This window comes from Orbicella franksi, chromosome 2, assembly GCF_964199315.1.
Source record: "Orbicella franksi chromosome 2, jaOrbFran1.1, whole genome shotgun sequence".
NCBI lineage: Eukaryota > Metazoa > Cnidaria > Anthozoa > Scleractinia > Merulinidae > Orbicella > Orbicella franksi.
The window spans coordinates 28,348,159-28,371,554 of NC_138146.1; the positions used below are offsets into that span (position 1 = coordinate 28,348,159).

The following is a 23,396-nucleotide window of genomic DNA, read 5'->3' on the forward strand; positions in this document are numbered from 1 at the left end:
AATTGAATTATGTTTAAACATAGTTATGTTAATGTAACAAACGCCAGTCTTATAAGTATAAGTTAAGACATCCACTTGTGGTGACATCGTATAGCCATACCATAGAACAGGAAACGATTGATAACAATGATCAGAAGTGAAGTTTCTGATGCCCAGATTATCATACTTGCAGTTCGCTTTAAACTTGTGCACTTTTGTCCACCTGTTTTTGCGGGCTAATAGCCACCAGGTATTTCCTTTTTGCAATGTTTATCCTACATTTTTGTTTGAAGTTTCTCAAGGTCCCATTGTAAGACCATTTTGTTTGTGACTGAAAGCCAAAGTAATTTGAGTAATTTACTTGATGACCACGATGACCGTGCTTATAGTTATGAACTGATGCGAGCTATCTTGAATTACAGTGCATTTTTATATTTTGTATAACGAACTCTTTTTACCGTTTGTAACTAGGTTTATGAAGATACAAAATGATGATTTGTCATGATTTCCAAGGATTTTCTTGAGAGAGGGAGGTAACCATTTTACATCATAGACAAACTTGAAGGGAAAGTTTTTATTTTGTAAATGATATATAGAAGCACTACGCATGAAAACAAATTTTAAATAAAAAAAATGGCGTTAATCCCTGATGATGGCGTTCTCTTAATTTTTAAACATCTACTGTAGTTACTTACTTACGATAGTTACTTCCTTAGTTACTTACATTCGACTTTTGAATGAGAATGATGATTTAAAAGAAAGTACCCTACGAGCATACCTACTTTTACCAAAAAAAACTTCACGCACACGACCACTGCCAAAAAATCGCATTAAACGTAGAGCCAATATATGCCTGCAATAGCCAAATATGACTGTTCTCAAGCCTCAATTTCAATTCTTCTAAGCACACGTTTTTGTTGACCACTCTGGCTCAACCCCCAAGGTTTTAGTGAAATCGCGTCATAGAATGATTCCAAGCTTACTTCGTTTCGCATTTTCTCCACGTCATAAAACGACAGTTGGTTTACCACTGATGGCCGACATCCTTGTCTTTTGTAGAAGGATTTTGTTAAGTTATCTGTGTGTTAAAACGGGTGCTGTTCTAAGTATCCTATAGAGAAGTGAAAGGCGTTCAACTGTAATTGGCACCCAAGAATCCGTCTACGCATATCCCTTGAGTTTCACTTCAAGGCAAGTAATGCACTCCTGAAGAAGAGCTGCATAGTTGTTTTATTGTGCTATTTTTTACTTAACTTTTTGCTTTAAAAATTTGGGAGGAGGGTCAAGCCTCCAGCCCCTTGCCCTGCGCAAAATTTTGAATTTTGAATTAAATTGGAGTGAGCCCAAAACAGCAAAATGCATTACCAACTAAGATTTCAAATTCAGCAATGAGTCCATGAGAATTGTTCAATGTAATTTTGTCCACTTCCTTAGTTTTCATCCGTCTTCTTAGTTTGCTTGAAATAGTACTTTGTTTCAGGCGGTAACGGCAACGGTATCCTCGTAAAGTACACGTATTTCCCAGCCTGATAAAAGGGATTAAGTTTTTATGTCGATTTGTATTCAAAAACAAAGACGAAGTGTATTTCTTCTGAAGCTGTATCTTTCTAAGCTCCTATGTTTATTTACAGTGCCCTTGAGTGAGGGTTTTTTCGCGCTTTCGCTTCCGAGGTATTGGACCCCGAGCGTTGTTCAGCCGTCATAGATGATAGACTCTCCTTCACCCCTCTCCGACTACACGTCTACGAGGGCTGCGAAGAACCGCATTCACCCGTGGGGAAATGAAATACAATTTCCGGGTTCAAAACATTCTAACTCTCAGTCAATGTTACCATTAGAACTCAAGACCACAGAATGGCCGCCCGAAAGAATTTGATGAAAGTAGAATAAGAATCAGAATCAGTTTCGACTTTCCAAAGAAACATTGTTCAAACTGCGAATATGGCCTTTTCACAACGACCAAAACGTCGTGGATAATACCGAACACTGAAATTGGTCCAAACCAAACAAATGACGACTGAAAGTGCCTTTGTTAAAGTTTAGGTTTGCCTTTTTCCCATAAACTGCACTAAAAGTAAGATGAGTAACAACAAAGCGTTATTACTTAGGTGGCGCTGTGGGAGGGCGAAGATGGTTTTTGGACAGTGCCCCAATCAAATACAAAGCGTGACGTGGAGTCGTTTTTGCCTCGTGTTTTGTTGGTATTCCTTTTTCGCCATAGTAGTCCTCGACAGCAGATGCCAAAGTTTTCAAAATCTCCCTTTGATCAAGTCTGTGAGACTTAACGAATTCCAGTTGTTTTAGGTAAATCTCAATTCTTCTTCTGGCCAATCGCCTCTGATTGGGAATCAGAAGTACTCTTTCTTTTTGTTGCTCTCCGTCGTTTTCATCTTTTACCTTCTCTACTTGTTCTTCTTTAGGGCGTTTCTTAGCTTCAGATTTTGGAATTGGAGGCAGAAAAGAAGTGGTCCCGGCAACGTTTTGTATTTTGACGATCTTTGCAGTTGGAAGTGATCGGGAGGATGAGATTCCCCCCACTCGTCCCTCTTTGCTTTTATCTTTACGGTCTAGACGTGTCTGTTGAGAAGTATTAAAAGATCTCCTTCCATCTATACTAAGTTTTTCTCCACGAACGTTTAATGCGCCTCCACTTCCATCCAAAGTAAGCGACAGGAGTGAGTCGCCATTCATATTGGCCCGGAAAACTTTCCTTACGAAACGTTCACGTCCTTGTTCATTTATGTTAACCCACGCTTCTTTGAATTGCTTTGTATCTGAAGCATCCTCGATCCTCTTTACGAAGTCTCCAGGCTTGTCACTGATTCGTAGCCATCCTTTTTCCATCTCCTTTCGATCACTTCGTTGCTCTTTTTCTTGAAGTTCTTCGCTACTGTCAATCTGGAGCCATCCACTGGCGGCATCTTTGGCTACCTCTCCCCGCAACACAGCATTATCAGGTTCCTTGCCACCTTCTTCCACATTGTTGCCTTGTTGAGACTGATTGTCTGAAAGGTTTTGCTGAAACTCTTGCAGATCCTTCGATTTGAACAATTTTTTCGGCCTTTGTGAGTTGATATCTACTTGAACGTCTGCCTTGCGTTCCATTTCTTGCAAAACAACATCGGCGAGGTGAGGTCGGGTGTCTATATTTGCAGCAATCAGTCCCAATGGCACCTTTCGATTCAACAACTCGCTGCTATGAAATCCGACCTTCGGCTTTCTCAAAACTCTCCTGACAAACGTCCACCCACATTTCCCCGCTCTCTCTAACTCGAGACGCTGTTCCAACTTTTGAACTTTAAGCCCAAGTCGCCGTAACTTTCTTTGGCCATGCAGTCTTTGATTTCTCGTGCTGTCCGCTGTCTCGAGCAATTCCTTGGTCTGTTTAATTCTTTCCTCCAGAACTGCTTGAACTTCTTCTAACCTTTCTACCTCAGTCAGAACACGAGACTCTGTTTGTTCTTCAGAGAAACTATCTTCATTGTTTTGACTTTCCGAGTCGCTATCGAAACTGTGCAATAATCGATCTTTTTGAAAATAAGAGTCCGAAGAAATAGTTTGCAAACGGTTTTTCGACGCACTTTCATGTCCCTGACTTGTATTTGTACAAGCTGTTTCGTTTCGAGTTGGGGACTGTGATGTTTGTTCAAGTACCTTAGTTTTAAAATCCCGGTCTTCGGGATCTTCTGAATCAGCTATGTCATCCACTAAACTCTTCACAGTTTTTAATGCTGGTTGAAAGTTCCGTTGCCGGTTTAATCCCGGCTTCTTTGCACTTCCTCTTTTCCTTGACAACGGAGATGGCATTGCTGTCGTCCTTTACATTCCTTCAGGTCGAACGAGGCACTTTGACACTTCAAGCGACGTTTCTCTCAATAAAAATATCGCCTTATCTTTTGTTATGAAGTCGGTCTGTTGCTAAGAAGTACATCAAAGAGTAAGTTTCACTTGTGTTAGTCAAACGCTGCGTGAGTTTGAAGAATATCAACACAACTTCAATACACCTTGCTAATTGAAGATTAGCTTTCGCCTGACGTGATAAATAATTTAGTGTTCCTTTGGATGCCAAATTTAAATTGATCCTTTTTTTGGAACCACTAACAACCGAGACAGAGGGAAACGAACCAATTAAACTTAAATGTCAGAAACCAGTTCTCGCCAGATAGGCATATGGGAGTACATTCCTGCATGAAAGAATTCAATTCGTCCAAACTTAGAAAACCTGTTGTTTTCAGGTACAGAGAAAAGTTCTTATGTATAATTGATATTCTTTATTCAAATGCAAATTTCACAGGAAGACATTCGTTCGAAGTCAAGTGTGTAATACTATTTATTAAAAAAACTATTTATTAAACTTTTTGCTGGGTTTAGTCGAAAGTTTCCAACAGTGTGTTGTAAGGAAATTGCCACACAGACGAATTAATTTCTGTGTTCGGTTTTTTCCAGCTACCTCTCGGAACGGATGCACATTAAGTGGGTTTTGGGAATATTGTGATAAAACAACAAAGAATGTAATCTTTGCTTGTAAGCCAGAGGGATCAATTAATTTTCCCTCGTCCACCGCAGACTGTAGAGGCCTGAAGATACTTAGAATATTCCCCTCTAGGTATATGAAGGGTTGATTTGGAATTATGTAATACAAAACTGCCTTGATGGCTAAACCTGCCGCAGTTTACTCAGTTGGCATACTTCGTGTATCACTATTACCGTTCGAGTGTTCTCATGAATAATTCTAAATTTCGTGCGTCAAGAATTAACACCTGATATTAAGCCACCTCAAAACCGGAAGTCAGAGGAGAGTTTCGTGCTTTACAGTTTGGTTGACATGTCACGGGAAGCTCACCAATCACAACGGACGCAAATGAAGCCATGAACCAATCAGAACACGCAACTAATAACAAGCGCAGGAAAACGAACAAATGCATGGTAACCACTGCTTCGACTTTGCAACAACATTAAACCATTGCTGACATTGAACCAAACGGATATTGGGTATAAACGGTATCAGGCCATTTCGCCCCATGGTCATTTCGCCCCAACCAAAAGTCACTTCGCACCACACAAGAGTTACTTCGCTCCATACAGAAGTTACTTCGCTCCATGATATAATTAAAGTGTATATATGCTTACAAGATTGTCTCTATTTGCCTAGCTGATGTTATAATCGTCCCATTTATAAATACGATCTTGATAACACGTTTTTAACCGTTAGTTTCACTCGCCCTAATCTCTCTCTGTCCCCCACGCTATGCCGATGTTGTTGATACGCTAGTTGGTAATTCGCGCTCGTCTTTGTTTGATTACGCGCGTTGTTTAGCAGTAACTTGTGGCACTTACATAGCAACAAAGTCAAACAAAGTCCGTTGATCGATCGATGGCTGATCGTATTTGAAAAACTTCGAAAACCATCTATGGCTTAACGGGCGTTGTTTAACAAACCGCCGTCAAAACCTTGTTTTATTGAGTCTAAATGTATTTGATTTATTGCGCGTATAGTTGCACAGAACTTCTGTTAATGAAGACTGTATTGTTGTTTTCTTGCCACACGTACGCACGCGCAATGTGTGAACTTGTGTTAATTCAAGGTGAGACTTTTTTTTGGCACAACGCGCCGACCTTTCAAAGACTTGTTTATTTGACAATTCGGAATACGATCTTAACGTCAACTGATTGTGTTATCCTAAAAGATTCTCTATCACTCTTGGATTAGTGATCTTGCAACGTAACGCCTTAAACTGCTTTTAGTTTTCCAGTGCATGCAACTTTAGTAATGAAGACTGTGTTGTTTTTTTCTTGTCACACCTACTACCCACGCAATGTGCGAACTTTAATGGAGGTGAGACTTCAGTAATCAATTGGTAAACAGCTATTGTTCCAGTCCACCAATCCAAACGTGTTTTTTACCAAATTGAAAATTTTGATCCTAGGGAACTTTCTAAAAGGTGGTCGACTCTTACTCGAGTATCATATCAGCATTGAGCTACAATCGCTACTTTATCAAAACAGCCAAATTTGTCGTCATCGTTAACATGTCTGCCAAGTGTATTGCTTGTCAGAATCCAGTACGAGTGCGTCAGCAAGGCCTTCAATGTGATGGTTGCTTTCGTTGGCAACATCGTACTTGTGGAACGGGAATCTCCCAGTGTGATTACCGTTTTGCTATGCAAACTGGTTCTTCCATCGATTGGCGCTGTGTTACCTGTCTGTCCCTGGCGCTGTCTGAGAGTACACCTGTCTCTGAGAGTACGCCTGTTGACTTCACCGAGTCTATGTCCAGCCTCTGCCAGCCACTTGCCGATCCTGCTGTTGATGAATCATCTATCCTTGAGCCACTACCAGCAGCCGTAGAGAACGACTCATCCTTTGCTGTCGGCCCTTCACTGAGTACGTGGCCAGCAGCTGGATCAGTGGTACCACCTGGAGCGCATCAGACTGCACCGTGTTTAAGAAAGCCGTGAGGACAAACAACGACATTGAGGGGTGGCACCATGGCCCCAACCGCCGAGCCTCCGGACGTGGACATAATACAGGGGCGAAATGACCGTATTGCTATCGACAAACGACATTGGAAACCTAGCTTAACGTGGCTCTATAGGGTAATCATTTATCACGTTGCGCGCGCAAGTGTTATGTTTTGAATGCTGTTTTTGCATTCGTTTTTACACCCAGTCCTCTCAAACTTATTAAATGTAATAAGCAATGATGATATGTTGATTTACTATCATCTCTCTTAAAATCTTGGCTTTTAATGTTGAATTATAAATGCCCAAATAAATGCGTTGTTTACCATTTTTATGGCTTTATTTGTGATTTTCTTGAATTTCCTTCAGTGAAATTTTCCAAAATTTTTACTGCAAATATTAAATACGGACACGAATTTTAAACATGAAAAAAGTAGGGTTTGAACGGGCAGTTTTTTAGATTTTTGCAAATTTATGTCTTTTACCGCTGCACCCTGGGACAAAGGTTGGCTCTTCTCTCCCACTTCTCTTTCTCCTCATCTCCCTCAGAGCCCGTGGGTTTCCAGTCAGCGAAGACTGAACGATCATGCCCGGTGCTAACCGCCAGGATCAAAGCTTCTCGGAACGAGATTTCCCTGTTTACGCCTGCTACGTTGCCTAGGCATTCAAGTGCTTACAGGTTTAAAGGAGGTTTTACCCTTGAATCCCATTTCTCGATTGTCCAATATTGTACATTTAACAAGTCTTCTCCATCTTTAACGTACAAATTTTCAAACAAACGTAAGGATACTTATTTACAAATATATTCTTCTATTCAGAAAGTTGATTCAATTTCTTATCGTAAAAAATGGAACCGTTTTGTTAAATGCACATTTCCTTTATAGTTATAGCTACCAAGGAAGTGATTGAGATTTCCGTCTTTCATGGATGCATAGGGTATTTCTAACTGTCGAGTGAGAATTTTTCAAGCACCGGGCAATTTCTATGAAACATTGGCATATGTAAAGACAGCTGCCCATACCCAAGTTACAACAGCAGTAATAAATTCACAACCCATTTTATCCATACACAGAAACATCTACTCAGAAGTGTAAGCAAAAACACTTAACCTACGGCAAGAGCCAGAAAAACTGTAACAAATCAAAAAAAAATTGATTGATATAATTTCTATTTCATTAGGTGGGAGGACACCTGTGTTTTGATTTGTTACCATAATTCAACTTCACTGTTGTTGTTCATGAAGACTATTGTCATGTAACCTATGTCTCTTAATTCTCTGTTTTCTACAAGTTCTAAGAGAGACCCCAAAATTGACCAATAAAGGATATTTTGTTGTAAAGTATGAAGACTTGTTTCAGATTTACAGAAATGGCATATTAAAAAGAGTAATGCTTAAAATTCCGTTTTCATCCATGGTACATTGGCGATTCAATCCTCATCACTAAATGACGATGTTGATGACATGTCTTCATCAGAGTCACTTTGTCCAGGGGGTGGAGGGGCACCCTCTGGTGCTGGGGCATCAGGGTTCCTGAAAAAGCATACCAACAAAACATGATATACCCTAACAAATGTGGTTCAAGCATTAACTGTTTCACTCATTCAATACAATAAAAAGATGACATGCAAGAGATGATGGCCTATCAACCCTCCCAGTTGGAAAACATTGCTTATGATAATATTGGTAGTATACCTTCCAAGTACCTCAGACCTCAGTAAAGGTACCCAGGAGGATTTGCAGTTTTCAATTAATATCATATCATGTACAGCAAAATGCTGCTAAAAGCTGTATGCTTTGTAAATACTAGAATGACTTTTTGGCAGGTGCTGGAGTAGACTGCATGAACAAATGTCGCTTCACTGCACTTGCTACCCAAGCTACATTCCAGTTCACGAAGAATTATTTACTTCTATCTCATGACACTTACTCAAGATAACTTGGATCCAGGCCTTCTGCCTTCATCTTGGGTGCAATTGCCATTAATGGAACTCCCTGAAAAAGGCCGCATATATCATAACGTTAAATTGGTTCTGGTTTGAGCTTTGTTTGACCCTTTCAATTCCAGTAATTATAAGGAACTAATAGACGGATTTGGCTAACATGTTTACATTCTTGTTGCCACCCAATTCAGATCATGCGATGATTCATTTGGGAGGTTAAAATTGTTCTGTTTTTACATACTCCCATGCAATCAGTTGCACGTGACAAATTGCACAATTATGACCTCTCAAATGAATCACCAAGTGGTCTGAATTGGGTGGCAACAAGGATGTAAACACATTAACTGAATCTGTCTATTTTAAGACTCCTCAAAATGCAAATATGTGGACCTACATGCAGGTCATGAGGTCAAGAGAAGTTCTGATCACCGACTAGATGTTGTCGGTGATATAACAGAAATGTCATCCATCATCAGGCTCTCGCTTATCTCCGGTTTCTTTAGCACGAAGCAACTAGAAGTATTTCTACTCCCCCCTGGATAGGATGTTAGTCCATTACAGGGTTACTCTCAACATTAAATTCACCAGGACCCATTTATACACTTGGGCGGAGAGAGGCACTGCAAGAGTAAATTGTCTTGCCCAAGAACACAACACAATGTCACCAGCCAGGGCTCAAGCCCAGACCACTCAATCCAGGGGTAAGTACACTAACCATGAAGGTCCCATGTCTCCAGAATTAGAACTTTGTAGAGGCACATAATTTAGTAGGAAATCCTTTTTGCTCAAAACTCAGACATCTTCTGAATGGGAGAAGACTAGGCAATTCGCATGATAGTGTCACTTGACTACAACTACCAGAATCCTCCACTTTTCCATTTTGTGTGTTGTGTGTGTGTGTCTTTTTCCTATTTTCTCTTTAATTTGTCTCAAATTAATAATCACCTTATATCACTAAGAATGGCTGCTCAGTCTTATTAGCCCATTAAGGTTATTTCGGGCAGCCATGTACTCTTTTTATTTTAACTTATTTTTGTTCACGTAATTTCTAATTTCTAAGTTGAGTACAAAAAAAGTTGTTGTTGTAGTTCTTGTTGTTGTTCTCATGTTAATTGAGGCAATTGTTATTTGAACCCCACTGTGATTTACGAATTTAAATAATAAAGAAGAAACAAAATGAACCCTGGTAGTTGTAATCAGATGACATCATGCAAATGTGCTGTTAAGTACACATTTTATGTGCTCAGAAAAGTGGGAAAAAGGGGAAATTTAAAATCAATAAGCTGTGAACAGAGTGCGGATTCATTAAAATTCCACCAACCAGGAACTTATATCATTACAACTGGATGTAGCTCTCAGAGAGGATTGAAAAATGAGCAACAAGATCTGTGAGCTGTGTTTCTGGAAACTTACAACTTTAATCATCTGAAAGTACTTGGCATATCTTGGATCTTTGGAAACAGTCATGGCTAGAAATGAAAGTACAGCAGAGATTTTAAAAAATATCCTGTAAAGGAAATAACACTCTGTGGTAAGAAAATAATAGTCAATAAACTTGCCAGTGTACATTTGTGACCTTAAACAACTTCCTCACCCACTACTCTCCCACTTACTTGGCAAGTTGCAGAAAGTGCAGCATTGTTACAGTTAAAGCTTTTACTACTGTACTCAAGTGCGTACAAATGTAGAATAACAAATCGAAGTTCTGGTAAAGGGATAAATGTAGGACCCTTTGAAAACAGCCTGTAGTTTCAACTTGTTGATTCACAATGTTAAACTGTGGGTGTCAAAGAACTGCAACAGTAATAAATGTCAAAAATTTCAGTTTATGCTTACTTGGTTTCTCAGGCTCTGGAGGTGATACGGAAAGAAGAATAAAATAAAAATGTAATGAATAAGTGCTGCCAATGTACAGTATTCAGATATGATATTCCACACATACACTGTACTGCTTATAAGTAACCAAGTACATAAAGAATGGTGTTATTATGACACTGACAATAATAAGCCCTGGCTTTAGCGAAATATTTTAAATTATTCATTGAGAACCTCACAACAAGAATATCTTGGTGTAGAATGTTTTACAACAGCAACAATTAGAGTCTATAGGGTCAAATGTCTTATTCTAAAAAACCTGGTTGGGAAATATTACACAACAGCCTTTCAGAGGGGTTTTCAGTAACTTATGCTTACCTGGCTCTTCTGCAGGAGGTGCAGGAGGTCCCTATGTAAAAAATATCGAAAGATTTTTTTGCTTTCAAATTGTTTCACGTTCTGTGCTTAATATTATTTATTATTCCATAACCTTTGGTACATGTAGCAATGGCAAGTGCACAAACAAGGCTCTGATAGTTAAAAGAATGAATAACAACATATCCATTGAATAAACTTTTTCCAGTAGATGGTATGGTTGGTTTTGTAATTTATCCCACGAACAGCATTATGCATTCTTTCAACAACTGCAACAGCTTTTAGGTGTAGCTTCTTTATAAACTTGCGTGTGGTCAGTACCTATCAATGGTACTCTAGCATCCTCTTCATATTACTATCATGTTTTTAGAGCTAGTGACAAGAGTTTTTAGTATTGAAATGAGTTCCAATTACATTGTACCTGTGCCTCTGCAGCTGGTTGTGGTGCATCAGAAGCTGGAGGTGGAGCTGATCCTGCAGCTGGTGCAGCAGTTGCCCCACTTGGTGCAGGCGTTGATACTGTCACATCTTCCAGCCCTGGGATTGATGCCAACTGTGTGAAAAATGAACATGTTGTAATAATTATTGTTATTATCTTAAAAGAAAAGAAAAGAAAAGAAAAGAAAAGAAAGAAAAGAAAAGAAAAGAAAAGAAAAGAAAAGAAAAGAAAAGAAAAGAAAAGAAAAGAAAAGAAAAGAAAAGAAAAGAAAAGAAAAGAAAAGACAAGACAAGACAAGACAAGACAAGACAAGACAAGAAAAGAAAAGAAAAGAAAATATCTGCAAGGGACTGACTGTCTTCAGGTTTCTGTTACCAAAAATCAACTGTTCTAAATTCCATTTTGAACAAGGATATAGTGTGTATTTTAGAATTAAATTGGCCAATATCCAGAAAAAAATGATTTAAATCAATAATTGTAACAAAACTATATAAAAAATTGTTCTGTATTAATTTGGTTCTGAAAACTTCTAACTTGTACACTTAAACAACAACAACTAATAAGATTATTATATTTATTGTGGATTCTACCTTAGCTTCTAGAATGCTCATCATTATTTCAATTCTTTGGATTTTGTTGGACAAGTCAGCTAATTTCTGCAATGGAAAAAAATATTTCGTTAGGACACACACAAAAATGACGTTCAAGAAAAGTAACAGGTGTTACTCCTTTGATAGTAACACTTCTTTTTCAAAATGTACATGTATCATCATTTACAAATAATTATTTACAACACAATATACAACAGAGTGAGTACCAGAGTAAAAAAATTTAAATTTTTCATCCATTTAATATATATACAAAAAATTAATTACGGTGATTGATGTTTGGTCATTAATACGTTTGATAAAAGAGCACATTAATCTGCAAATGTTGCTGGAAAAAGTGCTTTCACTTGTAATAATTATACTGTAATTTATTGCAATGTACATGTTAATGACATTTAAGCATTTTAAGGTAACAGTGACTATGACTAACATGACAGCTTTCTTCCCATGACTGCAAGGGGCTCATGGTGCGCAGTCAATGTTTGCCGTATGCAACTGTTACCACTGTAGTAGAAAGATGAAAGCAGATCATTGCCAGGCTAGGTATACAATAAATACTAATGGCTATAAGCCTTCTGATAGATTTCCAGAAGTACTGGTATTTTCAAATCTCTCAATAGTATTCTAAAATGCATGGAAATTTTTGGGATGACAATCAGGCATCTTTGGAAGTCACTGGGCTCCTTCAAGGCAATCTTTGGAAATCTACTGGAATCTTCAAATAGTTTCCAGCAAAACACTGGGAGCCTACAAAGCATCTCCAGCAAACATGTACCTCACTCAAATGAAAGTTTTAAGTGGTTTGGAGGTCTTTGTGCTACTTTGGATTAACTCTGAAATGTCTTGTAACTAGTACTTGTAACCCTTTGTGTACTTATGTTGCACTGTTACACGACAGCCATGCTCTTTGCTTCACTAAAGAGAACTGGGTATATTTTTCCTAGAGTACAACTACAATGTAAGTAACCTGCACTGTGGCATAAACAGGGAGATAGTAGAGGAGACAAAAGATGTGAAGAAGGGAAAAGTACACATCTATGTAAAATAGCCTAATTTTGACAAAAAAGCTAATTTAGACCAATTAGATGATTGCCGTTTCCCGTGGGCAGAACTGCAAGAACAGCTTTTCCAGGTTAAGTACAGCTCATGCTAGCAAGATGCGTATCTCTCAAAGCCTTGTTAACATGTGTTAGGTGGCAGTTGCTGTGGCTGTTTGTGATGAGATTGTACCGCTAACAATAATAAATACTCAGTGAATATCAGCCAATGGGAATTTTGCAGTTTCGGAAATGAGCAAAAGTGTGCTCTTATTACCTCACTGCCTTCTCCCTCCCCCTTTTTACACCTACTACATAGGATGACAATTAAGCAGTCTTATTATATGGCAAGCTCCACGAGCGGGCAAGATGAATCAAATCTTGCGCTGTGATTGGCTACCCGAGCGGGCAAGATGGAGCTATCTTGCCCGCTCGGGACTACCCGCCGTGTCCCGCAAGAAAAATTTCCCCGAAAGCCATATAATAAATCCTTTATTGACAAAGCTTGTTCGGTCAAGATGGCTGGATATTGGCCTCGTTCTTTTTTTGCGAGTTTTATGGACTGAGACTCCGTCTCGGTCCATAAAACTCGCAAAAAAAGAACGAGGCCAATATCCAGCCATCTTGACCTCACACTTGGTCAATAACCCACATATAATAACAGTGTATGTGATGCTCAAAAATAGCACACAAAATAAGCACATGCACAATCACTTTGTTTGCTGTTGTTGCCATTTTTTCCAATGAGAAAAAGAATGAACAGCAGCAAGAAATAGCTTCTAACCTCTAGAGACTTTGACCTAATAAGAAATCCAAGAATCTTAGCAAAGCCAGCATTCATTTGTGTGTTACACTGCTTTAGGAGAACTGTTCCAGTAACTGAAACACCAGGCAAACTTTCTGGAGAATTCTTTTTCTTGCTGTTCTTTATGGCTGCACATGCTGTAAGAAAAGCATGGAAAACTGGTGCTCTCTCTTTCCACTTGGAGCACACTTTATCGTAGTCGAAATGTTTCGCTTCAACATTTATGTTCCTGTATGGATGGCCTGTGCATGGAACATAGGTCATCTACTTGCAAAGTCATTAGCTTGATAACTTCTTCAATGACTAATTCTTTAACCCCATCAATCTTTAGAACAGCTCCAGCTATCCGCTGGTGACTACCTTCCACCATTGCTCTGGCTAGAACATGTAAATTGCTTTTAAGTTCCTTTCGAACAGGTTTACTGGGATAATCCACACAAATATGAATCGTGATCTCCTGTTTTTCTTCAGGTTTTTGTGTCTGGAGTGGAAATGCAGCATATAGTTGATCAGCAGTAAAACTTCTAAGCAGATTTGAAAAAAAATCCACTAGTAACAGGCTTTGTAGTGGTGTTCACACTATTAGCAGTGGCAGAAAGAGGAGAAGGTCTATTCAATGTAGTAACAGAAATTCCAGGCTGTGTAGCAGTGTTCACACTATCAGTAGCAGCTAAAACAGGAGAACGTCTAGTGAATGTAGTAAGAGAAATTCCAGGATGTGTAGCAGAGTTCACACTATTAGCAGCGGCTAAAACAGGAGAAGGTCCAGTGAATACAGTAACAGAAATTCCAGGCTTTGTAGCAGTGTTACCTACGGCTACAATAGGAGAAGGTCTAACGAATGAGGTAAGAGAAATTCCAGGCTGTGTAGCAGTGTTCACACTATTAGCAGTGGCTAAAATAGGAGATGGCTGAGTGAATGCTGTGGTAACAGAAATTCCAGGCTTTGCAGCAGTGTTCACACCGTTAGCAAATGCTAAAATAGGAGGTCTAGCGAATGTAACAAAAATTCCAAGCTTTGTAGCAGTGTTATCCGCGGCTAAAATAGGAGAAGGTCTGGCGAATATAGAAACAGAACTTCCAGCATTTGAAGCAGTGTTTATACTGTTAGCAGCTGCATACACCACATGGACTGTAGATTGCGTACAAATGTTCGATTTCCCTCCGATTTGAAACATAGATGAAGCTTGGTGTAATGACGGGGACGTGGGGATTTGCGGTGTTGCGGTGTTGATGTAATTTTATTGCAGTGATGCGGTGAATGAAATCTCAACTTGCGGTGTTGCGGTGATCTCAAACCCTACGGTGTGCCGTGTTTGTGTTTTTCACGCTGCGGTGTTCGGTGAAATGAAATTGTTTGCGGTGCTGGGGTTTTTTGATTTACCTTTCTCAAACCTAAATTTGGCCTAAATTTAGCATGTAAACTTTGTTTTCGGTGCTAATTTATGCAAACACGTACCATTGAGGTTAATAATTTGTAACAAAATACAGACCAATTTCCAGTCAATCTTCAATATGCCTCGGCTGCCAATCCGAAGCTGTTTTCATTAATACATAACTTGACAAGTACCTTGACCACTGCCACCCGGAGCTCAGTGTTCCATAGACACGTGGAGGAGCGAGGACAGAAACAATCCTGGAAATTCTGGATATGCCAAGGCCGAATATAATGTGTTATTGACCGCACAGCTTTTTTCTTCAAAGAAAGGAAAAGGTGGTGAAAACTACCGGCCACAAAATATATTCAGACATCGCGTCAGCAGGGGAGAAAGAAGGCTTTCTAAGCTAAGGAAGCTTTGTAAATTACACATGTTTACTATTTTTTCCTTCTGCTATTCAGCTTCATCTACAGGTCACTCTGATACGGGTCTTTACCCGCTCCAAGGTCCTGCGACTTTCTACACCTCCTATTTTTTCAATTATTTTTTTGATTACCAACATCGAACACAAACGTAGCAAGCTCTGGAAAGCAATACTTTCAGTGAAGATAGGGCTTCAGTCAGTGGGTTTATACACCAAGAAAAGTGAGCGAAGTAAAAGAAGAGAGGGATCTGGGGTAAACGCCATCTCTCAAGGGTCCTCTCTTTTTTCTTCGTTCGCTTCCTAGCTTCGCACAAGGTTTCTTCACAAGTGCAGGAAAACTGATTTACAGGCATCAGCAGTATCAACATATGTGCAATGAAAAGCGTTGTGATGTGTTTATTTTGTGGAAAATTGTTGAGGTATAAAAGTATTATTTTAAGTGTAGATGAACGAATCATGGCACTAAAAATACGTGTTGCAGTGATGGTGTTTCGTCGACTTTTCTTGCGGTGATGTGGTGTTCATTAATTCTTTTGTGGTGTTCAGAACACCCCATGTCCTCCTCTGTAATGTTTTGCGTGGACTTGCAGAACTTGACCTAAGTAGATCTTCAAGCTTAATCCTCTTGTTAGCATGGCCATGAAAATCTTGCTGAATTTCACCAATGATTGCATCCATTTTTCGCACAGCATTTTGATATTTTACGAGACGTTTGTAGCATGTCGAGTTGCAGATGACCGCCTTTTCCCTATCTGATGCGACATAAACAGAGAGATCAACTTTTGTAGCCCAGGCAATTAAAGCAGAAATTTGCGAACTACTTCTCCCAAATACTTTTATCTTATCCCTCAGAAGGCAAGGGTCTTTACAAAGAAAACAGATGCACCAGCCGCCATATTGATTTTGAATGCCGTGAAGAAATCTGGGTGAATATCACACAACTGACAGTGCTGGCAAATTTATCATCCAATCAGCATCCAATCAGAAGTCACTTTTTCCCGTGCATTTCTACTAAACGAGCACAGCCCGCCCTCGGGGAAATGGATAGCGGCCCCTTAATAGAGGTAAAAACAATAGAAAAGCCCCCATAAGGACTTTGATAATTGGCTGTACATGCTGTCAATAGAGCGATCCAGCAATCATTTCATTTACTCAACACCCGCACTATCTGTGCTATTTTTCTCTATATTTGAACGTAGTGTATTGATGGCTTTAGTCCTTTGTTACAAAGATATATTAGAAAAGGTAACGATGCAAAGAACCCAGTAATTCTCAGCTTTTTCTTTATTACCGAAACCCAGTTAAATGCAGCGCATGCCCAGTTGCTCAAAAAATTGAGACCGACTGCTTTTGCAGAAACTTGTCGATTTCTAACAATCCAGTCGTTAGAATTTCAAGAAATTTGGCAAAAAAAGTAATTCAGAAACCATGTGAGTGATCTATCACAAAAAATCTGAATTTTGACATAGCGAATTTTTAATAATACAGATCATGCAGTGAAAATGATTTACAGCGAGTTATGAAAATCGTCAATGTCAAAATTTTATTAGAACAGTGTTGACAGAAGGGATTTAATGTCAATTCGTAGTGGGCAAATGATGAAAAAAATCTAAAGACTGGATTTTTTTTAAATAAACAAAAACCATTTTTGGTTCGTATAGTGTGATCGTCCGGGTGAGTGTAGTTCTGAAAAGAACTGTTGTTGGTGACTGATGTTTCGACAACCTGAGCGGAAGTCATCTTCAGAGTCAAGTGAATAGTGTTTGTCAGTCGATGATCTTATAAGTCTGGTCCGTTGAACGTGATTGGTCAGTATAGCCATGATGGTATTGGCTGAAAGACTCGTGTAAAGTTTGTCATCAGTCATTGGTGGGTTTCGATCCGTCTATTGTTAGTCAAGTAGGTCGGTTTTGGTCCGTGTATTGTCAAGTCGGTCTGTTAGAAGTCCGTTTGTCGGTTTCATTTCTGTCGTGGATAAGTCGTTTGTAAGGCGCCGGTAGTTGTTGACATCTGTTAAGAGGTGTTTGTTCTAGGTTAGTGTACCAGCTTTTCAGATTCAGTCGTTGAAAATAGTTTGTACTGTACGTTAAGCACTGAGCAGAGTCCCAGTCAATGTTGTGGTTTGCCAGTTGATGATGTACAGCAATGTGATTGTTGGCATCACCATTTCTCGTGGCTCGTTTGTGTTCAGTCAGTCTCGTGTTAAGGTTTCTGCCAGTCTCACCAATGTAGGAAGCCTGGCAGTCGGAGCATTTGATCTTGTAAACTGCTTCCTGTCTGTCGTTAGGTTCGTCTCTGTCTTTCACGTTGGTCAGTAAGTGTCGTAACGTAGTTGTAGGTTTGTGGGCTACACGAATGTTGTAGGGCTGTAGGATCCTCGAGATGGTCTCAGAAGTGCCCTTAATGTAAGGTATAGTCACTGTAGTAACAGGCGTAGGGTTCCTGTTTGTAGCGTCAGCTTCATTTACCGACCTACTGAAGCTGACGCTACGAACAGGAACCCTACGCCTGTTACTACAGTGACTATACCTTACATTAAGGGCACTTCTGAGACCATCTCGCGGATCCTACAGCCCTACAACATTCGTGTAGCCCACAAACCTACAACTACGTTACGACACTTACTGACCAACGTGAAAGACAGAGACGAACCTAACGACAGACAGGGAGCAGTTTACAAGATCAAATGCTCCGACTGCCAGGCTTCCTACATTGGTGAGACTGGCAGAAACCTTAACACGAGACTGACTGAACACAAACGAGCCACGAGAAATGGTGATGCCAACAATCACATTGCTGTACATCATCAACTGACAAACCACAACATTGACTGGGACTCTGCTCAGTGCTTAACCTACAGTACAAACTATTTTCAACGACTGACTCTGGAAAGCTGGTACACTAACCTAGAACAAACACCTCTTAACAGATGTCAACAACTACCGGCGCCTTACAAACGACTTATCCACGACAGAAACGAAACCGACAAACGGACTTCTAACAGACCGACTTGACAATACACGGACCAAAACCAACCTACTTGACTAACAATAGATGGATCGAAACCCACCAATGACTGATGACAAACTTTACACGAGTCTTTCAGCCAATACCATCATGGCTATACTGACCAATCACGTTCAACGGACCAGACTGATAAGATCATCGACTGACAAACACTATTCACTTGACTCTGAAGATGACTTCCGCTCAGGTTGTCGAAACATCAGTCACCAACAACAGTTCTTTTCAGAACTACACTCACCCGGACGATCACACTATACGAACTACTGATACTCCTGGGTTCAAACCATTTACTGAAAAACCATTTTTTAAACCTTGTTTTTAACCAGCCCCATTGCCATGGCAACAGCACACACCTTAGCCAAAATGCAAGAATAAACCCTTCTGTGGTCAACCTTGACTCTTGCCAAAAATGGGTGCCAAAGCATAAATAATTTAAAAGCAATGCTGAATTAGGCATAGGCACTTGAAAACTGTGTTCGGCCACCTCATTAATATTGGAGTTTGACTGTATACCGTAAATCTTAGAATTAGCACTTCCCATAAAATAAGCACCCCCTTTGAATAAGCGCCCCTCCGATGCTATCGGCCAAAATTTAAAATAAGCGCCCACTCATACATACATCCTTATTAGGCGCTTATTTTAAATTTTTGCTGATAGGAGGGCCACTTATTTGAGGGAAGGCGCTAATTTGAGGATTTATGGTAAGCTCCCAGCCTTGATTAAGCACCTCCTTAAAATAACTGCCCCAATGTCTTCTTGGAAATTTGAAATAAGTGCCGCATGGGCTAATTTGAGGATTTACAGAATTTGGTTCGAAATTATTTTGATCAGGTTGTTTACATCCTTGTTGATTGGCTTTTAATTACATGAACCTGATGCAAAGCGCAGGGAAATGAGGTTTTATTTCTGATTTTGGATGAAAAAGTAGCGTGATTCTACCATGTAGCATAATGATGCAAAAATATTACCAAAACATTGTAACTAGTTTTTGTGTGTTACATTAAAAAAAGATTTTTAAAAAAATGATGCAAAACCAATTACTTTTCAACACTGAAATGAAAACTACTCTAATATTTCAGATTAATTCATCATGATACTGATTATTACTTGTAACACTTACAAATAACACCATTCAGATACTACACACACTCTCATTGGTCAACAGGTGTGCTTAGATGAGAGTATGACACATATTTTTTAGAAATATATTTTATAAATGCAAAAGAGTACTTTAGTTTAAAATGAAATGAAATTGATTTATTATGCTTCAAAGCTAAATTAAAAACCAGCAAAAACACTTGGCTTTAGATCAGTTTGAAACAGTTTTTCATTCTGCTTATAAGCTCCCCTCCCCACCCCCTGCCCACCCCCCCCCCCAAAGCCTCTCTAAAGCATATGACATTATTCACTGTACTGAGAATGGCAGATTAAGCCACAATGTAGGAGTACAGAAATACACAGTAGTATAGAGTATTGCTATAGAACTTCCCATGTGTTATTGAAGACATAATTTATGGAACAAATTGATCCCTAATATAAGTTTCAGACAGTGTGTTGTTGTCATCATCACCATCAACATGCCTCTTTGTGCCAGTGGGTAAAAAAAGGCTGCAGTTTCCATTTTCACCTCTGTGCCATCATTGTTTGGATTTCCATTTGGAATATTTTCAGTTTCCTTTTATCAGTACATTTTTATGGGCTGGAGTGGTTTTTAGCTCTCAGCCAAACCCCCAAGCCTGGAGGGCTGGTTGTTTTTCTGTCAGGGTTTTCCTTCCCTGAGGTGGTTGCCCTCCAGGGTTAACAAGTGTCTATCTACCCAGGTTTGGAATCAGAGTTTTCCTTCTCATAAAACAGGATTGCTTTTCCATAGCTACAAGCCCCATCTGCCTGAACAGGCTGGTTTGATGGTGCCAGTCAATTGCCCTTGCACATCCAGAATTTGTGATGGCAGCCCTATAGCATGTTTGCCTCTGGTAAGAGCTTGTTTAGGTAATGCTATTTTATGACACTGCCATTATGGTGCCTCACACACTGGATTGAAGTTTATTCAATGATCTGAAAAAAGTCTCTCAAAAAAAAATCTTAGAATATACGATGATATCTTTATTAAATGAACACCTTACCATGGAAGTGTATTTGATGGAAGAGGATACTGTACCAGTATATGTCATCAACACATTCAGTACTGCATTTGCAACTTAATTATACATGTAGCTTGCCTTTTTTGACTTAGTTATAACTTAAGATACTTCCTTACAAACAGTTCAATCTTATTTCACTTGTAAACTTTTACTTGCAAATCTGGCATTTTTTAAATGTTACCATGGCAACAAATTTTTGTTGCTACAAGTTAATCAATTATGTCTGCAATAGAATGCCACAGATGGGCATAAACACATTAAACTAAACTATACATTCCACCTTAAAAAATCTTTCAATGCCAAGCTCATGCCAAGTGTGAGCAGAACAAATTTGTGACAACATTAAAACCAAACAGACCTTAAGGTTACCGTATACATTTGCTCTGCTGCACTTTCTTTTGTCTGTTTTCTTCACCCAGCCACTCTAGCGTTCGTATACTCTTTTGTCTTCCCCATTTTGCCAGATCAGCTTCAAGAAAAACCGAGCTACAGAAAAATTATCTCTGTGCCTTGAGCGCATTGCAAAACACAAGGGTGTTTTGGAGATTCATGTGTAAATTTCACCATGAGAAAAAACTTCCCAAGCCCTGATTGGCTCAGTGATCTGAGAACCCAGTTAAAGGCTTTCATGGGCAGAGTTTGTTTGCGAAGCAAGAGATTTTTCTTAGCGCTGTTTACTCAAATAAATTTTTTCGCTTGAAGCAGACACTTAAAAGAGTTACAACTAAAATAGAATTTCTTTGATTGCCCTCAAATTTGGACAGTAGCTAGATTAACATACAATAAACAAAACATTATCTGTGAATTGTTTATTTCGAAATATTTTTTCTCCGAGAGCAATTTTTGTATGATCACTTCACATTTTTTAAATCCTATTTTGAAAATGTACTGACTGTAACTTTTTACTGCAATTGAATATGGCAAAATGCAGACATGCTCTTTTAGTGCTCTTTGTCCTTAAACTGGGGAAAAAAATAAATTGGCGAAAAACAAAATTTGCTTTGACTTCTAGCTTCCAAAAGGTAATTAGGGCGCTTGCATTTAGTGGTCCTGAAAAAATCGGCAATTCATTTCATTTCAAAATTCTTGGTATAGTTTGATAGCCAGCTCTATAAGCATTAATTTGATATAGGGGTTTAGGTATCTACCGCTTAAACCAGACGCGCTACATCGCTTGGACGTGAGACACCCCTGAAGGCATACGGTAACCTTAACAGCATGGGAAAAACATAGCAAGTCAATAGTAAAATGTGGAGGATGTAATATTACCAGTAGCAATAGTCAGTCAGAATTTAGTGGTCTTCAGATGTAATATTTGCTTACCTCTTCACAAACACATGAAAATCTATTCAAAAATCTGACGGAATGAGTGATAAAATGATTGAGGAATGCTAGGGTTCTCTTGTGGTTAATCGGCCCAACCTGAAAGCCAAACAAAAGAGGAATGTGTCCATAAAAACAAGCAAGACTCCAGAGGCCAGATTCACAAAGGTCTTTTAGATTAAGAAGGCTTGTAACAATAAATAAAAAATACATCAAGAGACAATGCTTAGGATACATCTGAGCTTAGGAGAGCTTCGTAACTTGAGCCCCAGCTTTTTAAACTTTTGAGAGTCTGAGACTTAAATGCGAAATTTTGATTTACCCCTAGCAGGAGGGTTTCCTGAGGGTCATTCTCCCTCCTTCCCTGATCTGCAGTCAAACTCTAACAGGGCTACACTTACTGGTCCAAGTTCTTATTGGTACATAGGTCTTCCCTGTCTCCCCCCATACGACAAGCTGTTTTAGGTGATTTGCTCCTGCTTAACATTCGAAACTCAAGCCTTAATGATGCTTTTGTGTTGGCCCTATTCTTTTACTTTTCCCATTTTTAAAACTTAAGCCCCGCCCAAACGATTGTAATGTTTCAACACAACATTGTTGGCCCAGTATTTCCAAGCCCTGACCAAATAATCACACCATTTTGATGCAACATATCTCAATATTGTTGAGCGCAACATGTTGCATGTGTTTGGCCACCCTGTTGCGACATGTTGGGTGTTACAAATCGAACTAATGCCCATGTCCTGGCGCAGCATTGTTGCACGAACCTGGCCAAACCAATACAACATCATGCAGCATCCACAAATGTTGCATGGAAAATCTGACCGTTTTCAAACTTGAGCCAACATGTCGCAACAGGGTGGCCAAATGCGCGCAACATGTTGCGCCCAACAATGTTACATTGAAATGTTGTGATCGTTTGGCCAGTGTTTTAAATGTACCTTGAATTTTGCCAACATTTTCTATTTTATAGTAACTAGCAATATGCCATTCCATCAGTTTTACAAACAGTGGAGATAGAGCTAGAGTGAGCTTTAATGACATGCAATTTCATGTTTTTTAGATATTTTGAACAAAATTCAAACTGGATACCCATGAGATTACAACCTAATTTAATTACACAAAAGGTAGACATGTAGAGAGCCAATCAGAAACGAGAAGTTTGTTATTGAAATGGTTCTTCCTGTTATCATATGCCACACATTACAAATTTAACTCCTTGACATAGCAACAAACACTCCCTAATTCTCTAATTCTTATTGATCACACTATATGTATAATGGCAAGCTACATTGAAATATTGCTTTTCTCTTGCCAAGGTCCTAGTTTTGTGGATAGTCAATGTATATAAGCTTATTAGGCAAGTCTGGGGTAAGCTTACAGTATATCTTAAATTCATTGATCGAGGCAAGACTGTGATAAGTAAATCAGGTGTACACAGTACCTTAGTAAAATCCACATTAGGTCCCACAATCGGTAAACCATCGCTGTCCATTGTTTGTGCAGCCAGAGAATTAAATGGACTGTAAATTTGGTATATATTCCCACAAGAGGGAAAAGGAAGGGACTAAGATAAAGTTAATTTGTACAGCAGCAGCTCTTCATCTCCATTTATCTTGTCATGTAACTCGTCATGTAAGG

At 39.2% G+C, this 23,396-nt stretch overlaps 3 protein-coding genes across 4 annotated transcripts in view; 1 reads left to right on the plus strand and 2 right to left on the minus strand.

Moving 5' to 3' along the window:
• The window catches only part of LOC145479086 (uncharacterized), a 243,610-nt gene that overhangs the window by 206,174 nt on the left and 14,040 nt on the right, over positions 1-23,396 (plus strand). The window lies entirely within an intron of this gene.
• On the minus strand, positions 48-4,199 carry LOC145479070 (uncharacterized). The gene has a single exon (XM_081457312.1). The coding sequence runs from the start codon at positions 3,784-3,786 to the stop codon at positions 2,080-2,082; it is 1,707 nt and encodes a 568-aa protein (XP_081313438.1). The 5' UTR covers positions 3,787-4,199; the 3' UTR covers positions 48-2,079.
• On the minus strand, positions 6,871-23,351 carry LOC145479095 (WASH complex subunit 3-like). 2 transcript variants are annotated; one of them, XM_081457350.1, is made up of 9 exons: positions 23,200-23,351; positions 21,756-21,854; positions 11,601-11,666; positions 10,993-11,124; positions 10,575-10,605; positions 10,218-10,232; positions 9,795-9,850; positions 8,369-8,433; positions 6,871-7,971 (listed from the first exon to the last, which is right to left on the minus strand). In XM_081457350.1, the coding sequence occupies exons 1-9, from the start codon at positions 23,248-23,250 to the stop codon at positions 7,869-7,871; spliced, it is 618 nt and encodes a 205-aa protein (XP_081313476.1). In that variant the 5' UTR covers positions 23,251-23,351; the 3' UTR covers positions 6,871-7,868. The 2 variants fall into 2 exon arrangements, with proteins under 2 accessions (XP_081313476.1, XP_081313477.1); XM_081457351.1 differs by lacking the exon at positions 10,218-10,232.